This window comes from Leptodactylus fuscus, chromosome 10 (assembly GCF_031893055.1).
Source record: "Leptodactylus fuscus isolate aLepFus1 chromosome 10, aLepFus1.hap2, whole genome shotgun sequence".
Lineage (NCBI taxonomy): Eukaryota > Metazoa > Chordata > Amphibia > Anura > Leptodactylidae > Leptodactylus > Leptodactylus fuscus.
In genome coordinates, this window is record NC_134274.1 from 43,494,682 (window position 1) to 43,514,537 (window position 19,856).

Consider the following 19,856-nt stretch of genomic DNA (forward strand, 5'->3'; position numbering starts at 1 on the left):
GCAGGACTTTGTGTCCGATTATAAAACAAACAAACAAATAAAAAAAAAACGGTTTCGCCACAAAGAGCAAAAGGCGCTCACCGGCGGACACTGAATGTTGGTTTCTGTCTTCTGCCGACAGAAAATGGAAACCTGCATAATGGAGATCGGGTGCTGGTGGGAACCCGCCCTTATATGTATTCTAGAGAAAGGAGTGATTTAGAACCTTTATTTATTCTATTTTTTTATAGCTTTTTTTTCACTATTAGCCCCACCCCCACCCCTGTAACCGGCACCTCTGCTGTAAGAGTTATAGCGGAGATGCCGGTTGCTATGGCGACCGCTCTGCAGCAGACCAATGCCATTATAGTTACAGACCCGGCATCCGGACCCAGCATAAAGACACCGAGGCGGGTGCTGGAGCAGGAAACCAGGGGCGGCAGGAGCGTGGCGATGCTGTTCATTTCAAGCTGCAGGCCAGGAACACAGACACGTGCCATGTCACCTGGTGTGTGATGGAGCGGTGTGGAGGGGGGGTGGTGATGTCTGGAGAGCAAGCAAGCGAGCGGCGGCAGCGTTCTTGGCCTGCTAGCAGAAATACCGTAAGTACTTCTGCAGTTTTAAATTCAAGTGGCCGCCGAGAAATTCCACCTTGACTTGAGTATAAGTCGAGGGCGGCTTTTTCAGCTGCAAAGCTCGGCTTATACTCGAGTATATATGATACATGCGCAACCAGAATGCTCACCAATTTATACAACTGTAAGTTACTATGAAATTGCCATGTAGAGTTGTATACTATAGACAAAAATGAAGAAGAATGTACAAAAGCTGGATGGTGACAGCAGCCAAGTGACAATGACATTTGCCTTACTTAGATAATATTCTAGTCTTAGATAAAGCGCTTGGAAGCAATGCCATATTCTTAACGTAAGAGGAACTTACCTGTTGACCCAGCCACTATCGCTTTCAACTTCCTTTTGTGCCTGCACGACATAGTATAAAAGAGATAACTACACATCCGTTCTACTATATAGACGGCATTTTATCAGTTATCAGAAACAGACTTTACTGTTCTTAATACAATTCTTAAGGTGACCATACACATTGATGTTGGCTGAGGCCACCAATATAAACAGGATTGGCCAACCATCTAATGTGTATGGTGGTGTCCCAACTTTCCAATTGGAGATGTTGAAGTGTATGGCCACAGTTGTACAGAAATCACTCCAGCCAAGAGAGATTTATTCTTCATGTCAGACTTTTACCATCCGTACCTTCTAAGATGTACATAAAACCAATACATACAAGATATGTGTTGTTAAAGGTTGATCCTTTATTACATCATTATGATAAGAATAAGAAATGACTCATTGTCCTAGGATATCACAATATATGTGACATATGTATGCTTAATTCTAAGGATGAGAAATCTGGATAAACTAATGTTTGCTGGAAATAAATTCAGTGTATTCCTATCTGAGTTATCTTTAATAAGCCTACTGTGCCTTTAGTTAAAACCATCCCAGATTTCATGGAGTATATTTACTTTTTTATATTAACTCTGAACTACATTTCTTGTATGAACAAGTGTAACTGGTTAGTATTAGGTACAGTGATGGTATTTCCATCGGCTTCAAAAAAATAGTTTGAGCTTTCTCAAAGGGCTAAAAGTGGTCTCCAAAGCAAATTCGCTCGCTGTGGATATTACCGCACATTTTCGGTGTGTTCAGGATAAACCAAGGAAACAAATGGGTGCTAGGGTTCAGCGATTGGGATTGGGTTCCGATCCCACCTAAAAAAGATCGGGAACGGAATTCCAATCCAGATCGCTCAACCCTTACCTGCAACTTAACTTAACGAGGACCTTTCATGGTTTGGGGCACAGGAAGTTCTATATACTGCTGGAAAGCCAACAGTGCACTGAATTCAGCGCACTGATGGCTTTCCCAATCTGTGCCCCGAGTAAAGAGCTTTCGGGCCGGTACCGTAGCTCTTTACAGTCAGAAGGGCATTCCTGACAGTCTGTCAAGAACGCCCTTCTCCACAGCAGCGTCTATCGCGCTGTACAGTGTGAGCGGGGAGGAATGCCCCCTCCCTCTGCTCACAGTGCTCGTCTATAGACCAGTATTATCAGGAGGGGAGGGGGTGTTCCTCCCTGCTCACACAGCACAACACAATAGGAACTGCTGTGGAGAAGGGAGTTCTTGACAGACGGTCAGGAACGCCCTTCTGACTGTAAAGAGCTACGGTACCGGCACCGAAAGCTCTTTACCTGAGGCACAGATCGGGAAAGCCATCAGTGCACTGAATTCAGCGCACTGTTGGCTTTCCAGCAGTATATAGAACTGCCTGTGTCCCAAACCATGAAAGGTCCTCTTTAACTGTAACTTACCTGCACAGAACCGCTGCCGCTCCCCAGAGCTCCGGGCCGTTGTCCTCTGTCCTCTCCTCTTTCATAAGCACACGCCGGCAGAGCGCCATGTGTGGCCCCACCTCCCTAGGCTAGTGTTACTGATGCTGGGAGTAGGCGGGGCTTGTTGTGGTTTAGGAGAGTGTGGGCGAGTACAGGGCGGGGAGATGTGAATGATTCACTAGGGAGGCGGGGACACGTACGGCGCTCTGCTGGCGTCTGAATGAGAGAGGAGAGAAACAGACAGAGAATAACAGTCCGGAGCTCCGGGGAGCGGCATACATACTGGGACGGGAGGCGGCAGCGGTTCTGTGCAGGTAACAGGACAGCAGGGGAACTAAGTAGCCAGCGGATTTTTTAATCACTACACAGCGTGGACTCCAAAAATTGAAGGCTTCAATTTTTGGACTCCAAGCTGTGTAGTGAACAGGATCGTTTTTAAAATCTGATTTTCAATCATTAAAAAATCCCATTGACTTGCATTAGGATCGGAATTGGGATCGGGTTCGGATGGAAAATGATCAGAAATCGGATTTTAAAAACTACCCTGAAATCTCGAGATCAACTCAACCCTAATGGGCGCCCAAACAGTGTTGGAAACAGAGTAGCAGATGGTCCATAAGAGTAAATATCACTTTTTATGTGTGAATGTATGTATGTGTGATGTATTTTTAATTTGCTGAGAAACACCTTTAACAAACAATCCAGTGTTACCGGGTGGATAAACTCCTTGATTGGAAGAATCCCTTATTTCAACTCGCGTAGTTCCAATTTGAACAACACATAACATTTACAGATTAGCTTATGTTCTATAACTTTTTGATACCTTTGTCACAAAGTCATTTTGTGGAATACACTATAACTAATAAGTCTGACACTGTATTGGTGCTCCATAAATATACAAGGTGCATGTTAATAATGCAGTATTTTGTGAGAGGTAAGTGATCTACTTACACAGTTCGATAGTACCAGTTCATAAAGATAAACAACATGGCAGCCAGAAAGAGAAGGATAGCCAATATAATAATCGCCATCTGCAAATAAAACAGACAAAATATATGAAATAGAAAGAAATTAAACCAAATAAATGGGTGACTGGCTGATGGTGCGCTGCAGTATGCTTGGCATATATGTAAATGTAGCTTATTATAATAAAATATGATTACATAGAAGTGATAGTTATTTTAAATGACTAATAAAATATCCTTACTGTAATACGATACCATTTAAGCCTAGAAACTTGATTTGTACCTGCAGAGCAGACAGGTCCTCAGGAGCGCGAGGAGCTGTAGCCGGTTGGACATCCATGACATTGTAATTGCGAAAGAGATTACGTAATTGTTCTTTATTTTCATCAATCATTTGTATAACCCTTAGAGAGAACATAAAAAAAATCAATAAGCTTCCTAAAGATAATATAATATTGTGTATTGCACACATTAATGCTAACAGGACACATCGCATTATTATTCATAAAATTTCTTTGCTTCCTAACTGCAAAATAGTTAAATTATGAAACTCTTCCTACTGTTTTGCTGCTCTGAAGTCTGTGCAAATTCTCTATATAACTGGCCATTCTATCACTAAATTGCTATTTTTTCTCACTATGACCTAGGAATTAGAGATGAGCGAACACTAACATGTTCGAGGTTTGAAATCCGATTCGAACAACCGCACACTGTTCGACTGTTCGAACAGGTTTTGAACCCCATTATAGTCTATGGGGGGAAATGCTCGTTTCAGAGGTACGCAACATTCGATCAAATTCTACTTACCAAGTCCATGAGTGAGGGTCGGGCTGGATTCTTCTCCCTGCGCAGCGTCCTCTTCCGGCCTTGAATTCACTCTGCTAGGCATCGGGCCTAGGCAGAGCCGACTGCGCATGCCCGCGCCCGCGCGGACATGCGCAGTCGGCTCTGCCCAGGACCGATGCTTAAGCAGAGTGAATGCAGAGCCGGAAGAGGACGCGGGAGCGCTGCGCAGGGAGAAGACTTCTAAAGGTAAGAGAAGAACCAGTGTTGATTGGCAATGTATCGCATTCTGCCAATCAACGCTGGTTCTGCATCGAATCTTAACTTCGAACAGCTAGTAGTATTCGATCGAGCACCTACTCGATCGAATACTACTCGCTCATCTCTAGTAGGAATAGCCTTAAGAAAGGCTATTCTTCTCTTATCTTTAGATGTCTTCTACGCGCCGCCATTCAGTAGAAATCCCGGTTTTCCTCAGTATGCAAATGAGTTCTCTTCTAGCACTGGGGACGTCCCCAATGCTGCAAGAGAACTCTCCAGCGCCGCCTCCATCTTCATCAGGAACGGCCCCTCTCCGCGTCTTCTTCCGGCGCTGGCTTCAAACTTCTACGCGTGCGCAGTTGGCTCTGCCACAAAAAATGGTGCAGACATGTGCAGTTGGCTCTGCCCGAGGCCCGATGGCAGAGCTGACTGCGCATGCGTAGAAGTTTGAAGCCAGCGCTGTAGGAAAACGCGGAGAGAGTCCGTTCAAGATGAAGATGGAAGCGGCGCTGGAGATTTCTAGAGTTGTTCTAAAACCTCTATATACTGCACAGCCTTGATTGTTTTCTTTTTAAGATGTGCAGGCTGCCATGCCATAGGCACTAATGCAACCCCATACCATCAGTTATACAGGCTTTTCCACAGTGTACTCATAACAAGCTGAACGATAATTCTCCTCTAGAGTCCACAGGACATGACGTCCACAAAGGTTTCCATAAAGAACTTCACTTTTTCATTCATCTGGCCACAATGATATTCAGCATACCACTGGCCAAAAATATCCAGCATGGCCCAATTATTTTTGCAAGTCTAAAATCTGCTGTAGGTTCTTGCAAAAAGACAATCACAGTATTTTCATAGCCGAATGTTTACTGAAATGGTTGTAATTATCCACTTCATTTCATCCTGTTTAGTTTAAGTCTTGCCCACCTAATAGTTGGTTTAGGCTGAGCCAGAATCTTAAGCAAAAATATTTCTGTAATTTTTCACATCTTGTTGAATGTTAAGCCGTGCCCCCTTTCTCTGCTAAGCTACACCTACTTGTTTGGTAGGTCAGAAACCTTTTCTCTAAAACTAGATGTGTTAAAATGCACCATGATGACCAGAGATTAGGGTTGAGTGATTGGGATTGGAAAAGATCGGATCCTGATCGGTGATCGAGTAAATTTCACAATCGCGATCGGGTTCCGATCCCGCCTAAAAAAGATCGGGAATGGAATTCTGATCCCGATTGCTCAACCGACTTAACTGCATAGAACCGCCGCTGCTCCCTGGACCTCCTGGCCGTTGTTCTCGGTCCTCTCCTCTCTCTTCGCACGCCGGCAGAGCGCTGTGCACGCCCCCGCCTCCCTAGGCTAGTGTTACTGCTAGGAGTAGGCGAGCTTTTTGTGGCTTAGGAGAGTGTGGGTGGGTACAGGGAGGGGAGACGTGAGTGACGCACTCACGTCTCCCCGCCCTGTACCCGCCCACACTCTCCTAAGCCACAACAAGCCCCGCCTTCTCCCAGCATCAGTCACACTAGCCTGGGAGGCGGGGGTGTGCACAGAGCACTGCCGGCGTGCGAAGAGAGAGAGGAGAGGACCGAGAAAAACGGCCGGGAGCTCCGGGGAGCGGCGTACACATCGGGAGAGGAGGCAGCAGAAGTTCTGTGCAGGTAAGTGAGAGGGGGCCAAAGAGCCAACGGACTTTTTAATCACTACCCAGTGTGGAGGCTTCAATTTTTGGACTCCATGCTGTGTAGTGAACAGGATCGTTTTTAAAATCCGATCTTTGATCATTAAAAAAAATCCCATTGACTTACATTAGGATCGAAATTGGGATCGGGTTCGAATGGAAAATGATCAGAAATCGGATTTTAAAATCGATCCTGAAATTTCAAGATCGGCTCAACCCTGCCAGAGATGCAAGAAAATTGCTAAAATTTGGTTAGATATGCCAATTAATACCAATACACCTAGATGACGTACCGGTCAACATCAAGAATTCTGTTGGTGTCACGGTTAACGACATGAATCAGCATGTCGGTCTGTGCAAAGTTCACTCTGCCCTTCTTGTCCACATGGAACTGTAGAAAAAACAACAGACAGATCTGGTGTGATCACAATAATCTCTAGCAACCAGATCACACTTAGTTTTTCCAGTGCAATGCAACATTTATGAAAGAGGAAATATTAGTCAGCAAAGTAATTTGCAATTGAACTTCGCTGTATCAGATATGGACTTGGATTTTACATTTTATCCATCTAGAGTTACTGAATCTGGAAGTGTACCCTATATAGAAACAATATATGGGAACATTACAAGAGAAAAATAGGTTGAAAAACTATTCGTGACTACTCGTACAACCTTTTGTTCAATCCACTCCTGACTTAGGTTAAAAAAAAAATAAAAAATTTGCAACAAAAAAAGCTGTGTTTCCGCAAAATGGAGCCTCAGTCTAAAGCCTTAAAACCTTCAGATTAGTCCCAGGTCTAGTCGGTGTACATTCCTCTCCAGAGGCCTGACCATGATGATATCATTATTACCTGTACATCATCTGTATTGACAATGGCACCTGTTATGTTGGAAAGCAGGCGTATAAATTCTTCCTCAAACTCCCGCACCCGGTCTGGAATCTCATTAATTACTATCTTTAAGCGCTGGTCATCTCTTAAGATATAGATACCAACAACAGCAGTGTCATTGTGTCCAGCCAGATCAGAAGCCATGATGTCTACCACAAAATAGCCAGGGCTATAGGCAGTAAATAAATCAAATGTCCGAATAATACCATCCACATTACCTGGGAAGAAAGGAAACATTGTTGGTTTTGTTGATGTAGAACGTTGCTTTGATTGAATAGAACAATAAAGTCAATAGACGTCTTTATGTTTTTAATATATGCAAAATTCTGCGCTGATTAATGGTATTATACATCTTTACAGGGGAGCTCTATTTTTCTAGTACAGAGCTTCGAATCACCAGCAATAACTGACTGACTCACTCTAGGGCCATAGTGGTGAACCTATGACGTGTGCCAGAGGTGGCGCTCAGAGCTCTCTATGTGGGCACCTATCTGTGGAATACATTATATTGTGTGGAGACCACTTTGCAACAGATAGTACATTCTGCTCCACCATGGCCCCCACATTGTACAGTGTAGGGGCTACTGTGGAACAGATTGTATTGTGTGAGGGCCACTGTGGAGCAAATTGTATAGTGTGAGTATCAGTGTGGAACAGATTGTACTGTGTGGGGGCCACTGTGGAACACTGTACTGTGTGAGGGCCACTGTGGAGCAAATTGTACTGTGTGAGGATCAGTGTGGAGCAAATTGTACTGTGTGGGGCCCTTCATTATTCATAACAGACAGTATTTCTTTTATAGCAGACGTGACATTAGTACAGGCTGCAATAATATTGCACGGTCACTATAAAACAGATCCTGTGCGATGTAAATAGTGAACATTAATTGTTCAAAATTATGCCAAATGCAAACCTTTACCTTTCAGTACTAAGTTGTTTTGTATCATTGAAAGCTCTGTAAAACCCCATTCACACAACTGTATTTTTCCGGTCTGTAATTATCCGCAATTGTGGATCCACACAATATTAAAGTTAAATTGGCATGTTGACACTTTGCGATACATTAGTGGGTTTGGGGTTGCAGTTTGGGCACTCAGTCTCTAAAAGGTTCACCAATTTATCATATTAAGAGCCCCTCAGAAGCTGCATTCAATACTAAATTTATATATATGTGTAGGCTTTTTCCAGCATATTAACACTTTCTTAATCAAGTTGGACAACCCCTTTAATTTTCACATTGTCATCTTACACAGTTCATTTCAGCCGTAAGAACACACACATCTATTTTTTTGCCAATGGTATTAAAGTTTTTTTCATGTATATTCTAGCTTAATAACGATACACGGAAGGACCAAGTTCCAGAATATCTCCAGAGTGAAAATGATTAGAGATGAGCGAGTAGTGAAATATTCGAGATTCAATATACATTTCGAGTAGAGCCTCAATATTCAACTACTTGATCGAATATCGAATCCCATTACAGTCTATGGGAAAAAATGCTTGTTTCAGGGGAAGCTACTATTCGATTAAAGGAGAGTCACCAAGTCCACGAATAGCAGGAGGAGAGTGTTTAGGAGAAGTGCTGTGTAATTAAAGTGCACGGACCTCATTATAGTCTATGGTGTCCGTGCACTTTAACTGCACAGCGCTTGCAGTTGCGCTGATATTCCATTCAGGGGGTCCTCCTGCGGACTCCTTCCGGACGAAAGGCAAGCATTCGGCCAATCAATGTTGGTTCTGAATATAATCTTTACTGCGAATAGCAAGTAGTATTTGAACGAGTACAAGTATTTTGTATATTGTAGTATTCTATCGAATACCTACTCGATCGAATACTACTCACTCATCTCTAAAAATGATATTAAGGCCCATTAGCTGATGGATCTCTCAGAGTAAGTTGGCTTGTTCCATTTATTTTCTATCAGAACATGCAGTGTGCAAGGAGTTACTGAGCATGAATAATTCAAGTATTTTTCATCATTTATACCATCTCTATGTTTAGCAATGGCAAAAAAAAATCCCTTACCTATCACAAAAATATTTTTTACTGCCTCGGAATCATTTGAGTTGTGTTTGATGTACTGGATGCCAAGTATTGTATAGAATACCAAGCTGTTGTTTCCCACATCAGCATCAATGGCTACAACCTTTATGAGTTCAGAACCCACTTTAGCATCAGTAGCAACACCTGAAATGAAAAACAAGAACATTAAAAGAATTATGAAGTGTATATAAAGATTCACAAAAACTATATGTATAGATTAAACTCTGTTAAGATTGCTGGTAAAGGCTCCACGCAAAAAAACAAAACCAAACCCAAAATAACACAATAGGGATCAGGTGATGCACTGGGAACACTTAGGGCCGGTTCACACATGCTGATGTGTTCCGTCCGTAAGGGTCCGCATGAGGACCCCTACGGACGGAACACAAGCGCAACTGTAATGCTATGCAGTTCAAGCGCACGGGCCACATAGACTATAATGGGGTCCATGTGCTTGCCACGCACTGCCCACACGAACAATTCGTGATACTTAGATACTTGTCAATTAGATACTTGTCAATGGAACATGTTTTACCTGTAGTATACTCAGATTTTGTGAATCTGGGTGGCTGATCATTAATATCTTCAAGATAGACCCTCACTTCTTGCAATGTAGAGTCTGTGCTGGGATCGAAGCTCTGAATCTTTGCAGCCCTCATTGCTTTGCGTGCTGACCAGTTTCTATTGCTGGATGCTTTTACTATAAGGGTATAATATGGTTCCTTCTCTCGATCCAAATTCTTTAGGACGGCGAGTCTTCCTTCTGGTATGAGTTGGAAATTGCCTTGCTCATTGCCAGCTAGAAATGAGATAGAACGTATTCAGTCCACAATGCTGATATTCATTCAGTAGTTAGAAGAGTCCATTATCCCCGACTCTACGTGTCTGAATCACAACTATAACGGAATATATTTTTTTCCCCTGAAAATCCCAAAATTTTGTGAATTACGAGGAACCTCAGATGATATAAACTGGACTTTTTATCTTAATTTTTGTTGTTTTTTTTTGTAAGAACAATTACAAAAAAAACATAACATAACACAGAATGGGAGGCATTTACACCATAAGGAGATTTATGGTCACACTATTAATGTGATCTTATAGTAACATATTCATGGTGGTATCAAAGAAGTCAAAAAGTCATATTCCAGAAGTCTGGACTCCTGACATCGCAACAATCGAGGTTCCCTGCAGTGAGAGTTATATCTGAAATCTACCCCATTCCCTCACTGGTCTTGGTTTCAATTTTTGTACATGGGACCTCACATGACGTGCGAGAATTATTAGGAAGGTAATGCCTCTTAATAACAAAGGTGCATCTTCTCGGGGAATGAATTAAGACTGAGGCAAGAAACACCAGTCACCAAGCCGCGTCAGAATAGGACCAAAATACGCCTGCCATGACTTCCGTCAGTCGCGGCTTCCCGCTCCGGAGTAGACCCAAATGAATGGACCTAGTCCGGAGGGTGCTGCCGCGAGACTGAATCAGCCGCGGAATCCACCTGAAGAAAGGGCAGCTCGCTTCTAAGCTACAGGTCTACATAGACCTCTATTGCGAGGGGGCATATTATGACGTGGATTCAGCACCAAAATCTGCCCCCTCTTGCCCCGTGTGAACGGGGCCTTAAATCTACTAAGAGCAGTCTACGTACCTACTGTACGTTCTGGCCTCAATGCCCTTTTCATATATGACTGTGCTCTCTCTTTTGGCGTGTTTTATGCTGTATATTACTACTCAGGGAGGAGGTAAGAGCAGGTACTGAAGTGTTACTTACAAATCTCTATATTGTGTTAGCAGTAACTCTCTCACTATAAAGGTAAGGCCTCCTGTTGCGAAAATACAGCATTTTTGGCTTGACAGAACCAAAAAAGGCCACATTGCACAGCACCAGCCAACTGAATGACATTTTATTTAATTTCATCTCATTTACACAATGTGTGAATGTCATTTTAGTCTGATGAAGGAGTCATAAGCTCCGAAACGCTTTGCCATTTCTGTTCTGACTTTGTAACAAAAAAAGGACAATTAAATGTTCTTCTTGCTGTTCCATCGGTCTTCACTTTGGCAACTCCTACATTACCGCAATAGTGTTTGAAGGAAGTGAGTATTCAATAGTTCAAATCACAGAACTGTGTCAAGTGCTTCTTAATTTCTACGCATTGGACAAAAGTTGCTTTCCTGTAATTTGCAAGGTAAGGTTTGTCATAGGTCAGCGAATCCCATGATAACCATTCAGAGTCTTCCTCCAGAGACTCTAGAAGAGATGTAACTGTCATGACCTGAGTAATTTAATAAAAATTGTGTGTTTTTCTGGTGGGGTTTGGTTGGGAATTTGACTCGGTGTTCTGTGGCTCTCTGGTGGTTTTCTTACCATTGGGCCATTGGTTTGTGTGTTGAGTATCGGCCTTCAGTATACACTTGAGGTTTCTTTGAATTGAGCCTCAGGTGTTGGTCGTAGTCATCATCCTATCAGATGGTTCTGGGGCCTGTATAAGGCAGAGGGCTGGCTTCAGTTTTTGCCGGTTTTCGTTGTGACCAACCTGAATTCGTGGCTCAGTGAGGAGGAGTATTTGTGGAAGTTTCAGCTGATTTGGAAGTGGTGTGAGTGTTGCCTTGTGTGAGAGTTTGGTTTTCCTCTCCACACTTCTACTCTACCCCTGTCCTTCAGTTTCTTGTTGCCTGACACTGTCTTCGTATTAGTGAGGTTTTGTTTTGGGTTTCAGGTTTGCTTTTCCCCAGTGCTATGTAACCCTTTCCTCATTATTCCACTGTTCCTCTCCTCATTCTCCTGTTTTGTGTTATGTTGTGCTGCGTGTCTGTTTCCCAGCACGTCCCATCCTGTTGTTTCAGTTCGCAGCTGCACCTGTGTTTCATTTGGGGTGACCACTGTTAGTTCCCCAGTCCATAGCCTCTTGTAGCTCTCTCCCTAACTATCCTCTAGGTCTTTGTATTTAGAGAGACAGAAGTTGTCGGGGCCAGGACTAGCTTGGGAACAGCCAACCATCACCCGCAGGCCCAGTGCCTAGTTAGCCGCCGTAGTGCTAGGGAGAGTTTCCTACCCCTATTCCCTTAGAGGTGCATGCTGCAGTGGCTTGGGCATAGACACAAACGTGACAGTAACTGGTCCAGTGCTCCCATGAGAACATGTGCCATAAGAGAGCAAATAACCCTACAAGATGTCTGAAATACCCACCTTGAATTGGTTTAAAGGGAGTCTACCACCTTCCCAAACATATTCAACTGTGACCAACAGGTTACGTATCCTACTACTGTGATAAACCAAATACTTTTATCATTTATGTTACTTTTGTTCATTTGGGGAAAAACAACTTTGAAGTGATATGTAAATGAAGCAGTTGGTGTACTGGGGGTGGGCCTTCAGCCTTAGGAGTGCTGCTCTTACTGATCAACTACTACAAACACCAGCCTGCACCAGCATGTGCAGTGGGAGTTGGTTCTCCCAATATGGTATCGCCCAGCAATGCTCCCAAGATTGGAGACCCTCCCCCAGTGCACATCTGCATAAAACATCAAAGTTGTTTTTCTCCAAATCTGGCTGAGGAAGGTGGTAGACCTTTTTACATATTTTTTATATTTTAAAATACATTAAGGGGGGGGGGTGTTATTTAAAACTTTGGGTAGTGTGCCTTTAATACCAGGACTACAAGGGAAGCTTGGCTAAGATGTCGCATGGCTAAAATTGCCTGTTTTATGCTGCCTTGATCATAAGTAATTTAAGTTAATGACTGTCAAACCTCATGGATTTGTCTCATTGTTGTATTGCAATAACTTGCCTTCACTTTCATTACTTGCAAAGATGACAACATGGCACATGTTACCAAAGTCATTGTCTTTCACTAGCCTAAAGGGGGATTAATCAGATGCTGTAAATATGCTTAAAATGTCAAGCAAGGATCTAGAATATAGTTTGTTTGTGAGCTGTCTTAGAATTAGGTGTAGGGGCTAGGGTTGAGCCGTTCTTGAGATTTCAGGATCGTTTTTAAAATCCGATTTCCGATCATTTTCCAGCCGATCCCGATCGTGAAATTTGCTCGATCACCGATCAGGATCCGATCTTTCCCGATCACTCAACCCTAATAGTGGAAGGCAAGAACCAGAGGTTCAAGATGAAGTGGAAAAACTGCGCTCCCTGGTTGTTGATAGATAGTGACACAAAGACCAATTGTCCACGTATGGATTTATTGAGAAACACAGGAGGTTGTTTTCCCCAGCTACACGGATGCTCTCATATAAAATGAAAATTGAGCTTTGTTCTTGCACTTGAAGAAGGACCCTTGAAGGTCCGAAACGCGTCGTGCTTTTGTTTCTCAATAAATCCATACGTGGACAATTGGTCTTTGTGTCACTATCTATCAACAACCAGGGTGCGCAGTTTTTCCACTTCATCTTGAACCTCTGGTTCTTGCCTTCCACTGTCTTCTCTCCGGGATTCCGGTACATCGTGGATTCTGCTGCCACTCTCACCTGGATTGTTTACTAACTTAAATCCACATTGGGGTTGTGATATCCCACAACCCTTCATGTGAGAGGCCAACTGGTCTGAATTAATATTAATGAATATTGTCTACCACCATTTTAACAGATCTACTACGCTTAGAGCGCTCGGTGTCTTTTTCCTCTCTACTCAACCCTAATAGGGGTGTTAAAATTTAATAACAATATCACATGTGCCAGCACGGACATAGCTATAGAAGCTACAACTGTAGCAGCTGCTATCAGGCCTTGGACAGTGAAGGGGCCCCAAAAGTTTCTCTACAATGTAAAATATACCACTGAATTTTAAATGGCACTATGTAGGTTGGAGGACCAATACAGGTTTTGCATAGTGTGCAAGAATATTACCACCATGATTCTTATTGCAAATCTTTCCAAAAATATGCAAAATATGTACACGTGATATTCCGATCGTTCTGTAGATTTCACCTCAATACATTGTTGGGATGATATTCACAGTAAAAATCTGTGGCCTATACACAAAAGTATGGTGAGTTCAAACGTGGAATTTTTCCTGTGGATAGTTCATAACACTTTTTTTTGCCTCAAAACCCCTTTAAATTTCTCCTCGGTCCTGACTTATTTAAAACTTTATTTTTCTAAAGCGTTAAGGGGCTGTGCCTTCTTTTCTGTATGCCATTTAGTACCCTAGTGACCTCTTCAGCTTTGTGATTTTACAGATGTCCTAATAACAACTTCCCTTTATTATATTGACTAATGTGATTTACAGACAATGGGGTTAAACGTTACCTGCAATGAAGTAATAGACAATAGCATTCGATCCTTCATCTGCATCCACCGCACCAGTGACATTTCCCACCACTGTTCCCGATTTGGAGTGTTCACGGACAGAGAGAATCTGATACTGCAAAGCGCCTCTCTGTGTACAGAACAAGTAGCCAACAAAGAATACATTATAGCATTAACGTCTACAGTGAACAGTCAAGTTACGGTATTACTTTGTTTCAGGAAGGCCACGGCTGAGTAAAAAAAAAAAAAAACGCTAACGAGACTATAATTTGAGACTATAACTTCATGAAAAAATTGTAATGGTTTCAGAAGCTGCAGAATAATACTCAACTAGAAATCTTTAGTTAGATAGGCTCCCTGTAGTGTTTTCCTTACCGATGGCTTTCAAAAGACAGGCTATGTACATAGCTCTGTGTGTCGAGTCCACAGAAAGACACTAATCTTGGAATACAACAGGTAGGGTTGAGCGAATGGGATCGGAAATGTTCGGATTCCAATCGGTAATCGAGTAAATTTCACGATCACGATCGGAAATCCGATCCCGAACTTTTCCGGCGGGATCAAGGTCGGAGGTTATTTTCCACAATGCTTGGCTACTGGCCAATTATTGTGGGAAAAGCTATAGTATCAGATGAGTGAGTACTATTCGAAACTCCCATTAGACATGCCTTCAGAGCGCCATACACGCCCCCACGTCCCTAGTCTAGTGTTAGAGATGATGGGAGAAGGCGGGGCTTGTGGCTTTGGAGAGTGTGGGCGGGTACTGGGAGGGGAGACGTGAGTGATGCACTCACGTCTCCCCGCCCACACTCTCCTAAGCCACAACAAGCCCCACCTACTCCCATCATCTCTAACACTAGACTAGGGACGTGGGGGCGTGCACGGCGCTCTGAAGGCATGTCAATGATAGAGGATTGGATCAAGAAGAAAGGGAAACAGCAGCGGATCTGTGCAGGTAAGCGGACACCAGGGTGGCTAAGTAGCTGGGGGAATTTTTTTTTGTAATCACTACACAGCGTGGACTCCAAAAATTTAAACAATTTTTGGACTCCACGCTGTGTAGTGAATAGGATTGTTTTTAAAATCTGATCTTCAATTATTAAAAAAAAATCCCATTGACTTGCATTGCGATCGGAATCGGGTTTGAATGGAAAATGATTGGAAATCGGATTTTAAAAACGATCCTGAAATTTCAAGATTGGCTCAACCCTAACAACAGATCAATTACCAGTACTTTCCTGTGGCACACGTGATCTAATTAATATGTTATTTTATTAGTATTTATTTATAGAACACCAACCTATGCCACAGCACTTATATAAGTCCCTAGGGATCTCACACTAAATTCCAAATTAACTAGTACATTTTGGTGTGATATTACTGGAGAACCTCGAGGAAACCCACAAAAACACTGGGAAAACATACAAAGTCAATGCAGATGTTTAATTTGGTTGGCTTCAGGGATGAAAAGCAGCAAAGCTAACCAGTGAGTAACATTGCTACCTTACAATACATACTGTTATTTTGTTACAACATACAACATACAAAGTATTATTATGGAAAAAAATAAAAAAAATCACTCACCGGAGGGCGAACAAATATAGGTTCATTGTCATCAATATCATCAAGCGCAACCTGAAGAGGTAGCATGGCTTCATAAGGCACTGGCTGGCCAAGGTCATTCGCAACAATAATTAGCTGGAAGGGAAACGTAATTATTATCTAAATTTCTTAGAAAAGAAAAGTTAGGGCTAGTTCACATGGGGCACGGTATGGCGTATTTTCGTCCTGATTGTGACGCGGTAAGCCTTCCACAAATAGGGCTAGTTCACATGGGGCACGGTATGGCGTATTTTCGTCCTGATTGTGACGCGGTAAGCCTTCCACAAATGTCGTGGCTTCCGACAGTTGCAGCTTCCCGCTCCAGAGTAGGCCTAAATGAATGGGCCTAGACCGGAGGGTGCTGCTGTGAGGCTGGATCAGCCACTGAAATCTCCTGAAGAAGGGGCAGCTCGCTTCTTTTATCCGTGAGCGGGAACATACTGTTCATGGAAAAAAGTATGCTAGCGGTCTACATAGACCTCTATTGTGAGGGGGCAGATTCTGATGTGGATTCAGCGCCAAAATCCGCCCCCTCTTGCCCCATGTGAACAAGACCTTAGTATGTCAAGTGATAGGTATTCATTACTGCCAATAACCTTTCAAATTAATTCTATATTATAATTTTTGCAATATATTTTATTAACCTATCTAACTTCCTTTTAGGCTGCTCTAGCAATCTTGTAACTAGACATTGCTGGGTAGACATTGTCTGTACACCCATACTCAATGTAGCCTATAGAGCTGAAGCATTTACCAAATAGCTGTATCTGGTTTTATACCACCTATAAAAAATAGTTTTGGTATCACAAGAAAGATGAGATTGACGCAATAGCTAGAACAGAACTTGAGGTTAGTTAAAAACACAGTCGGAAGTTACACTTTTTTGTTGCTTAATAGAGATGAGCGAACAGTGTTCTATCGAACTCATGTTCGATCGGATATTAGGCTGTTCGGCATGTTCGAATCGAATCGAACACCGCGTGGTAAAGTGCGCCATTACTCGATTCCCCTCCCACCTTCCCTGGCGCCTTTTTTGCTCCAATAACAGCGCAGGGTAGGTGGGACAGGAACTACGACACCGGTGACGTTGAAAAAAGTAGGCAAAACCCATTGGCTGCCGAAAACATGTGACCTCTAATTTAAAAGAACAGCGCCGCCCAGCTTCGCGTCATTCTGAGCTTGCAATTCACCGGGGACGGAGGTTTCCGTCCAGTTAGCTAGGGGTTAGATTCTGGGTAGGCAGGGACAGGCTAGGATAGGAAGGAGAAGACAACCAACAGCTCTTATAAGAGCTAAATTCCAGGGAGAAGCTTGTCAGTGTAACGTGGCACTGACGGGCTCAATCGCCGCAACCCAGCTTTCCCAGGATCCTGAATGGAATACACTGTCAGTGTATTCCCGTATACCCGATATATACCCCCGATACCCGTTCCAACGGTGTGCCCCCCCACCTTCACCCCAGAAATACCCTGCAAGTCCCCTAGCAATAGGATTGGGGCTATATACACCCACAATTTTTGCTACTGCCATATAGTGCCATTGTCTCACTGAGAATTCAAAGAATATATTGGGCTTACATATAACTTCAATTCCAGGGAGAAGCTTGTCAGTGTAACGTGGCACTGACGGGCTCAATCGCCGCAACCCAGCTTTCCCAGGATCCTGAATGGAACACACTGACAGTGTATTCCCGTATACCCCATATATACACCCCAAATCCCCGTTCCAACGGTGTGCCCCCCCACCTTCACCTCAGAAATACCCTGCAAGTCCCCTAGCAATAGAATTGGGGCTATATACACCCACAATTTTTGCTACTGGTATATAGTGCCATTGTCTGACTGGGAATTCAAAGAATATATGGGGGTTATGTGCACCCACAATTTTTAATACTGGTATACAGTGCCATTGTCTGACTGGGAATTCAAAGAATATATGGGGGTTATGTGCACCCACAATTTTTAATACTGGTATACAGTGCCATTGTCTGACTGGGAATTCAAAGAATATATGGGGGTTACGTGCACCCACAATTTTTAATACTGGTATACAGTGCCATTGTCTGACTGGGAATTCAAAGAATATATTGGGGTTATGTGCACCCACAATTTTTACTACTGGTATACAGTGCCATTGTCTGACTGGGAATTCAAAGAATATATGGGGGTTACGTGCACCCACAATTTTTGCTACTGCTATACAGTTCCATTGTCTGACTGGGAATTCAAAGAATATATGGGGGTTATGTGCACCCACAATTTTTAATACTGGTATACAGTGCCATTGTCTGACTGGGAATTCAAAGAATATATTGGGAATACAAATACCCTCATTTCTTGCTACTGCCATATAGTGCCAGTGTCTGACTGGGAATTCAAAGAATATATTGGGGTTACGTGCACCCACAATTTTTAATACTGGTATGTAGTGCCATTGTCTGACTGGGAATTCAAAGAATATATGGGGGTTATGTGCACCCACAATTTTTAATACTGGTATATAGTGCCATTGTCTGACTGGGAATTCAAAGAATATATGGGGGTTATGTGCACCCACAATTTTTACTACTGGTATATAGTGCCATTGTCTGACTGGGAATTCAAAGAATATATGGGGGTTATGTGCACCCACAATTTTTACTACTGGTATACAGTGCCATTGTCTGACTGGGAATTCAAAGAATATATGGGGGTTATGTGCACCCACAATTTTTACTACTGGTATACAGTGCCATTGTCTGACTGGGAATTCAAAGAATATATGGGGGTTACGTGCACCCACAATTTTTGCTACTGCTATACAGTTCCATTGTCTCACTGGGAATTCAAAGAATATATGGGGGTTATGTGCACCCACAATTTTTAATACTGGTATACAGTGCCATTGTCTGACTGGGAATTCAAAGAATATATGGGGGTTATGTGCACCCACAATTTTTACTACTGGTATATAGTGCCATTGTCTGACTGGGAATTCAAAGAATATATGGGGGTTATGTGCACCCACAATTTTTAATACTGGTATACAGTGCCATTGTCTGACTGGGAATTCAAAGAATATATGGGGGTTATGTGCACCCACAATTTTTAATACTGGTATACAGTGCCATTGTCTGACTGGGAATTCAAAGAATATATGGGGGTTATGTGCACCCACAATTTTTAATACTGGTATACAGTGCCATTGTCTGACTGGGAATTCAAAGAATATATGGGGGTTATGTGCACCCACAATTTTTAATACTGGTATACAGTGCCATTGTCTGACTGGGAATTCAAAGAATATATGGGGGTTACGTGCACCCACAATTTTTGCTACTGCTATACAGTTCCATTGTCTGACTGGGAATTCAAAGAATATATGGGGGTTATGTGCACCCACAATTTTTAATACTGGTATACAGTGCCATTGTCTGACTGGGAATTCAAAGAATATATGGGGGTTATGTGCACCCACAATTTTTGCTACTGGTATACAGTGCCATTGTCTCACTGGGAATTCCACAAATAATTTGGGGATTCATTCACCCTACATCTCAGGCTCTTGCCATATTCACCCAGGTTGTCAGTGCTGCACCAGCTCGTTCCCAGACAGCTCGGCCCGAAAAACACGTTACCTATATAGAGGATTTGGACAATGAAGACAACATGTTCTAAATCTAATGTCTGCACCTTCTCCAGAATTAAAATAAAGGCAGCGTTTAACTTTCAAATAGCACTGCACAAAGGAAGAGCTTATCAGCTTGTCTCATGACATGCTACTGAAAAGTTTCATTTGTGTATCTTAATGTAAATATAGTTGTATAAGCTTTTTGGGTTTTAGGCACTGCCAAGTTATTTATTACCACCCGCTCCCTTATAATGATGATGACGCCAAAGTCACTGTGGGTGTTCAGAGCTCACAGCTTTGGGTGACATTTGTCTTGCTCTCTGTCGGTACCAGCTGTCTTTTTGGATACCGTAAAGTTATGTTGACTTTA

The 19,856-nt window shown here is 42.7% G+C and overlaps 1 protein-coding gene across 1 annotated transcript in view; it reads right to left on the reverse strand.

Moving 5' to 3' along the window:
- The window catches only part of CDH23 (cadherin related 23), an 832,275-nt gene that overhangs the window by 9,342 nt on the left and 803,077 nt on the right, over positions 1–19,856 (reverse strand). Inside the window, exons 55-63 of the mRNA XM_075257430.1 lie at positions 15,860–15,973; positions 14,276–14,405; positions 9,545–9,808; positions 8,992–9,153; positions 6,927–7,183; positions 6,369–6,466; positions 3,641–3,761; positions 3,344–3,423; positions 922–962 (exon numbers count right to left, since the gene is read on the reverse strand). Of these exons, the coding sequence (XP_075113531.1) occupies positions 922–962; positions 3,344–3,423; positions 3,641–3,761; positions 6,369–6,466; positions 6,927–7,183; positions 8,992–9,153; positions 9,545–9,808; positions 14,276–14,405; positions 15,860–15,973 (1,267 nt within the window). The remainder of the gene's footprint in view (positions 1–921; positions 963–3,343; positions 3,424–3,640; positions 3,762–6,368; positions 6,467–6,926; positions 7,184–8,991; positions 9,154–9,544; positions 9,809–14,275; positions 14,406–15,859; positions 15,974–19,856) is intronic.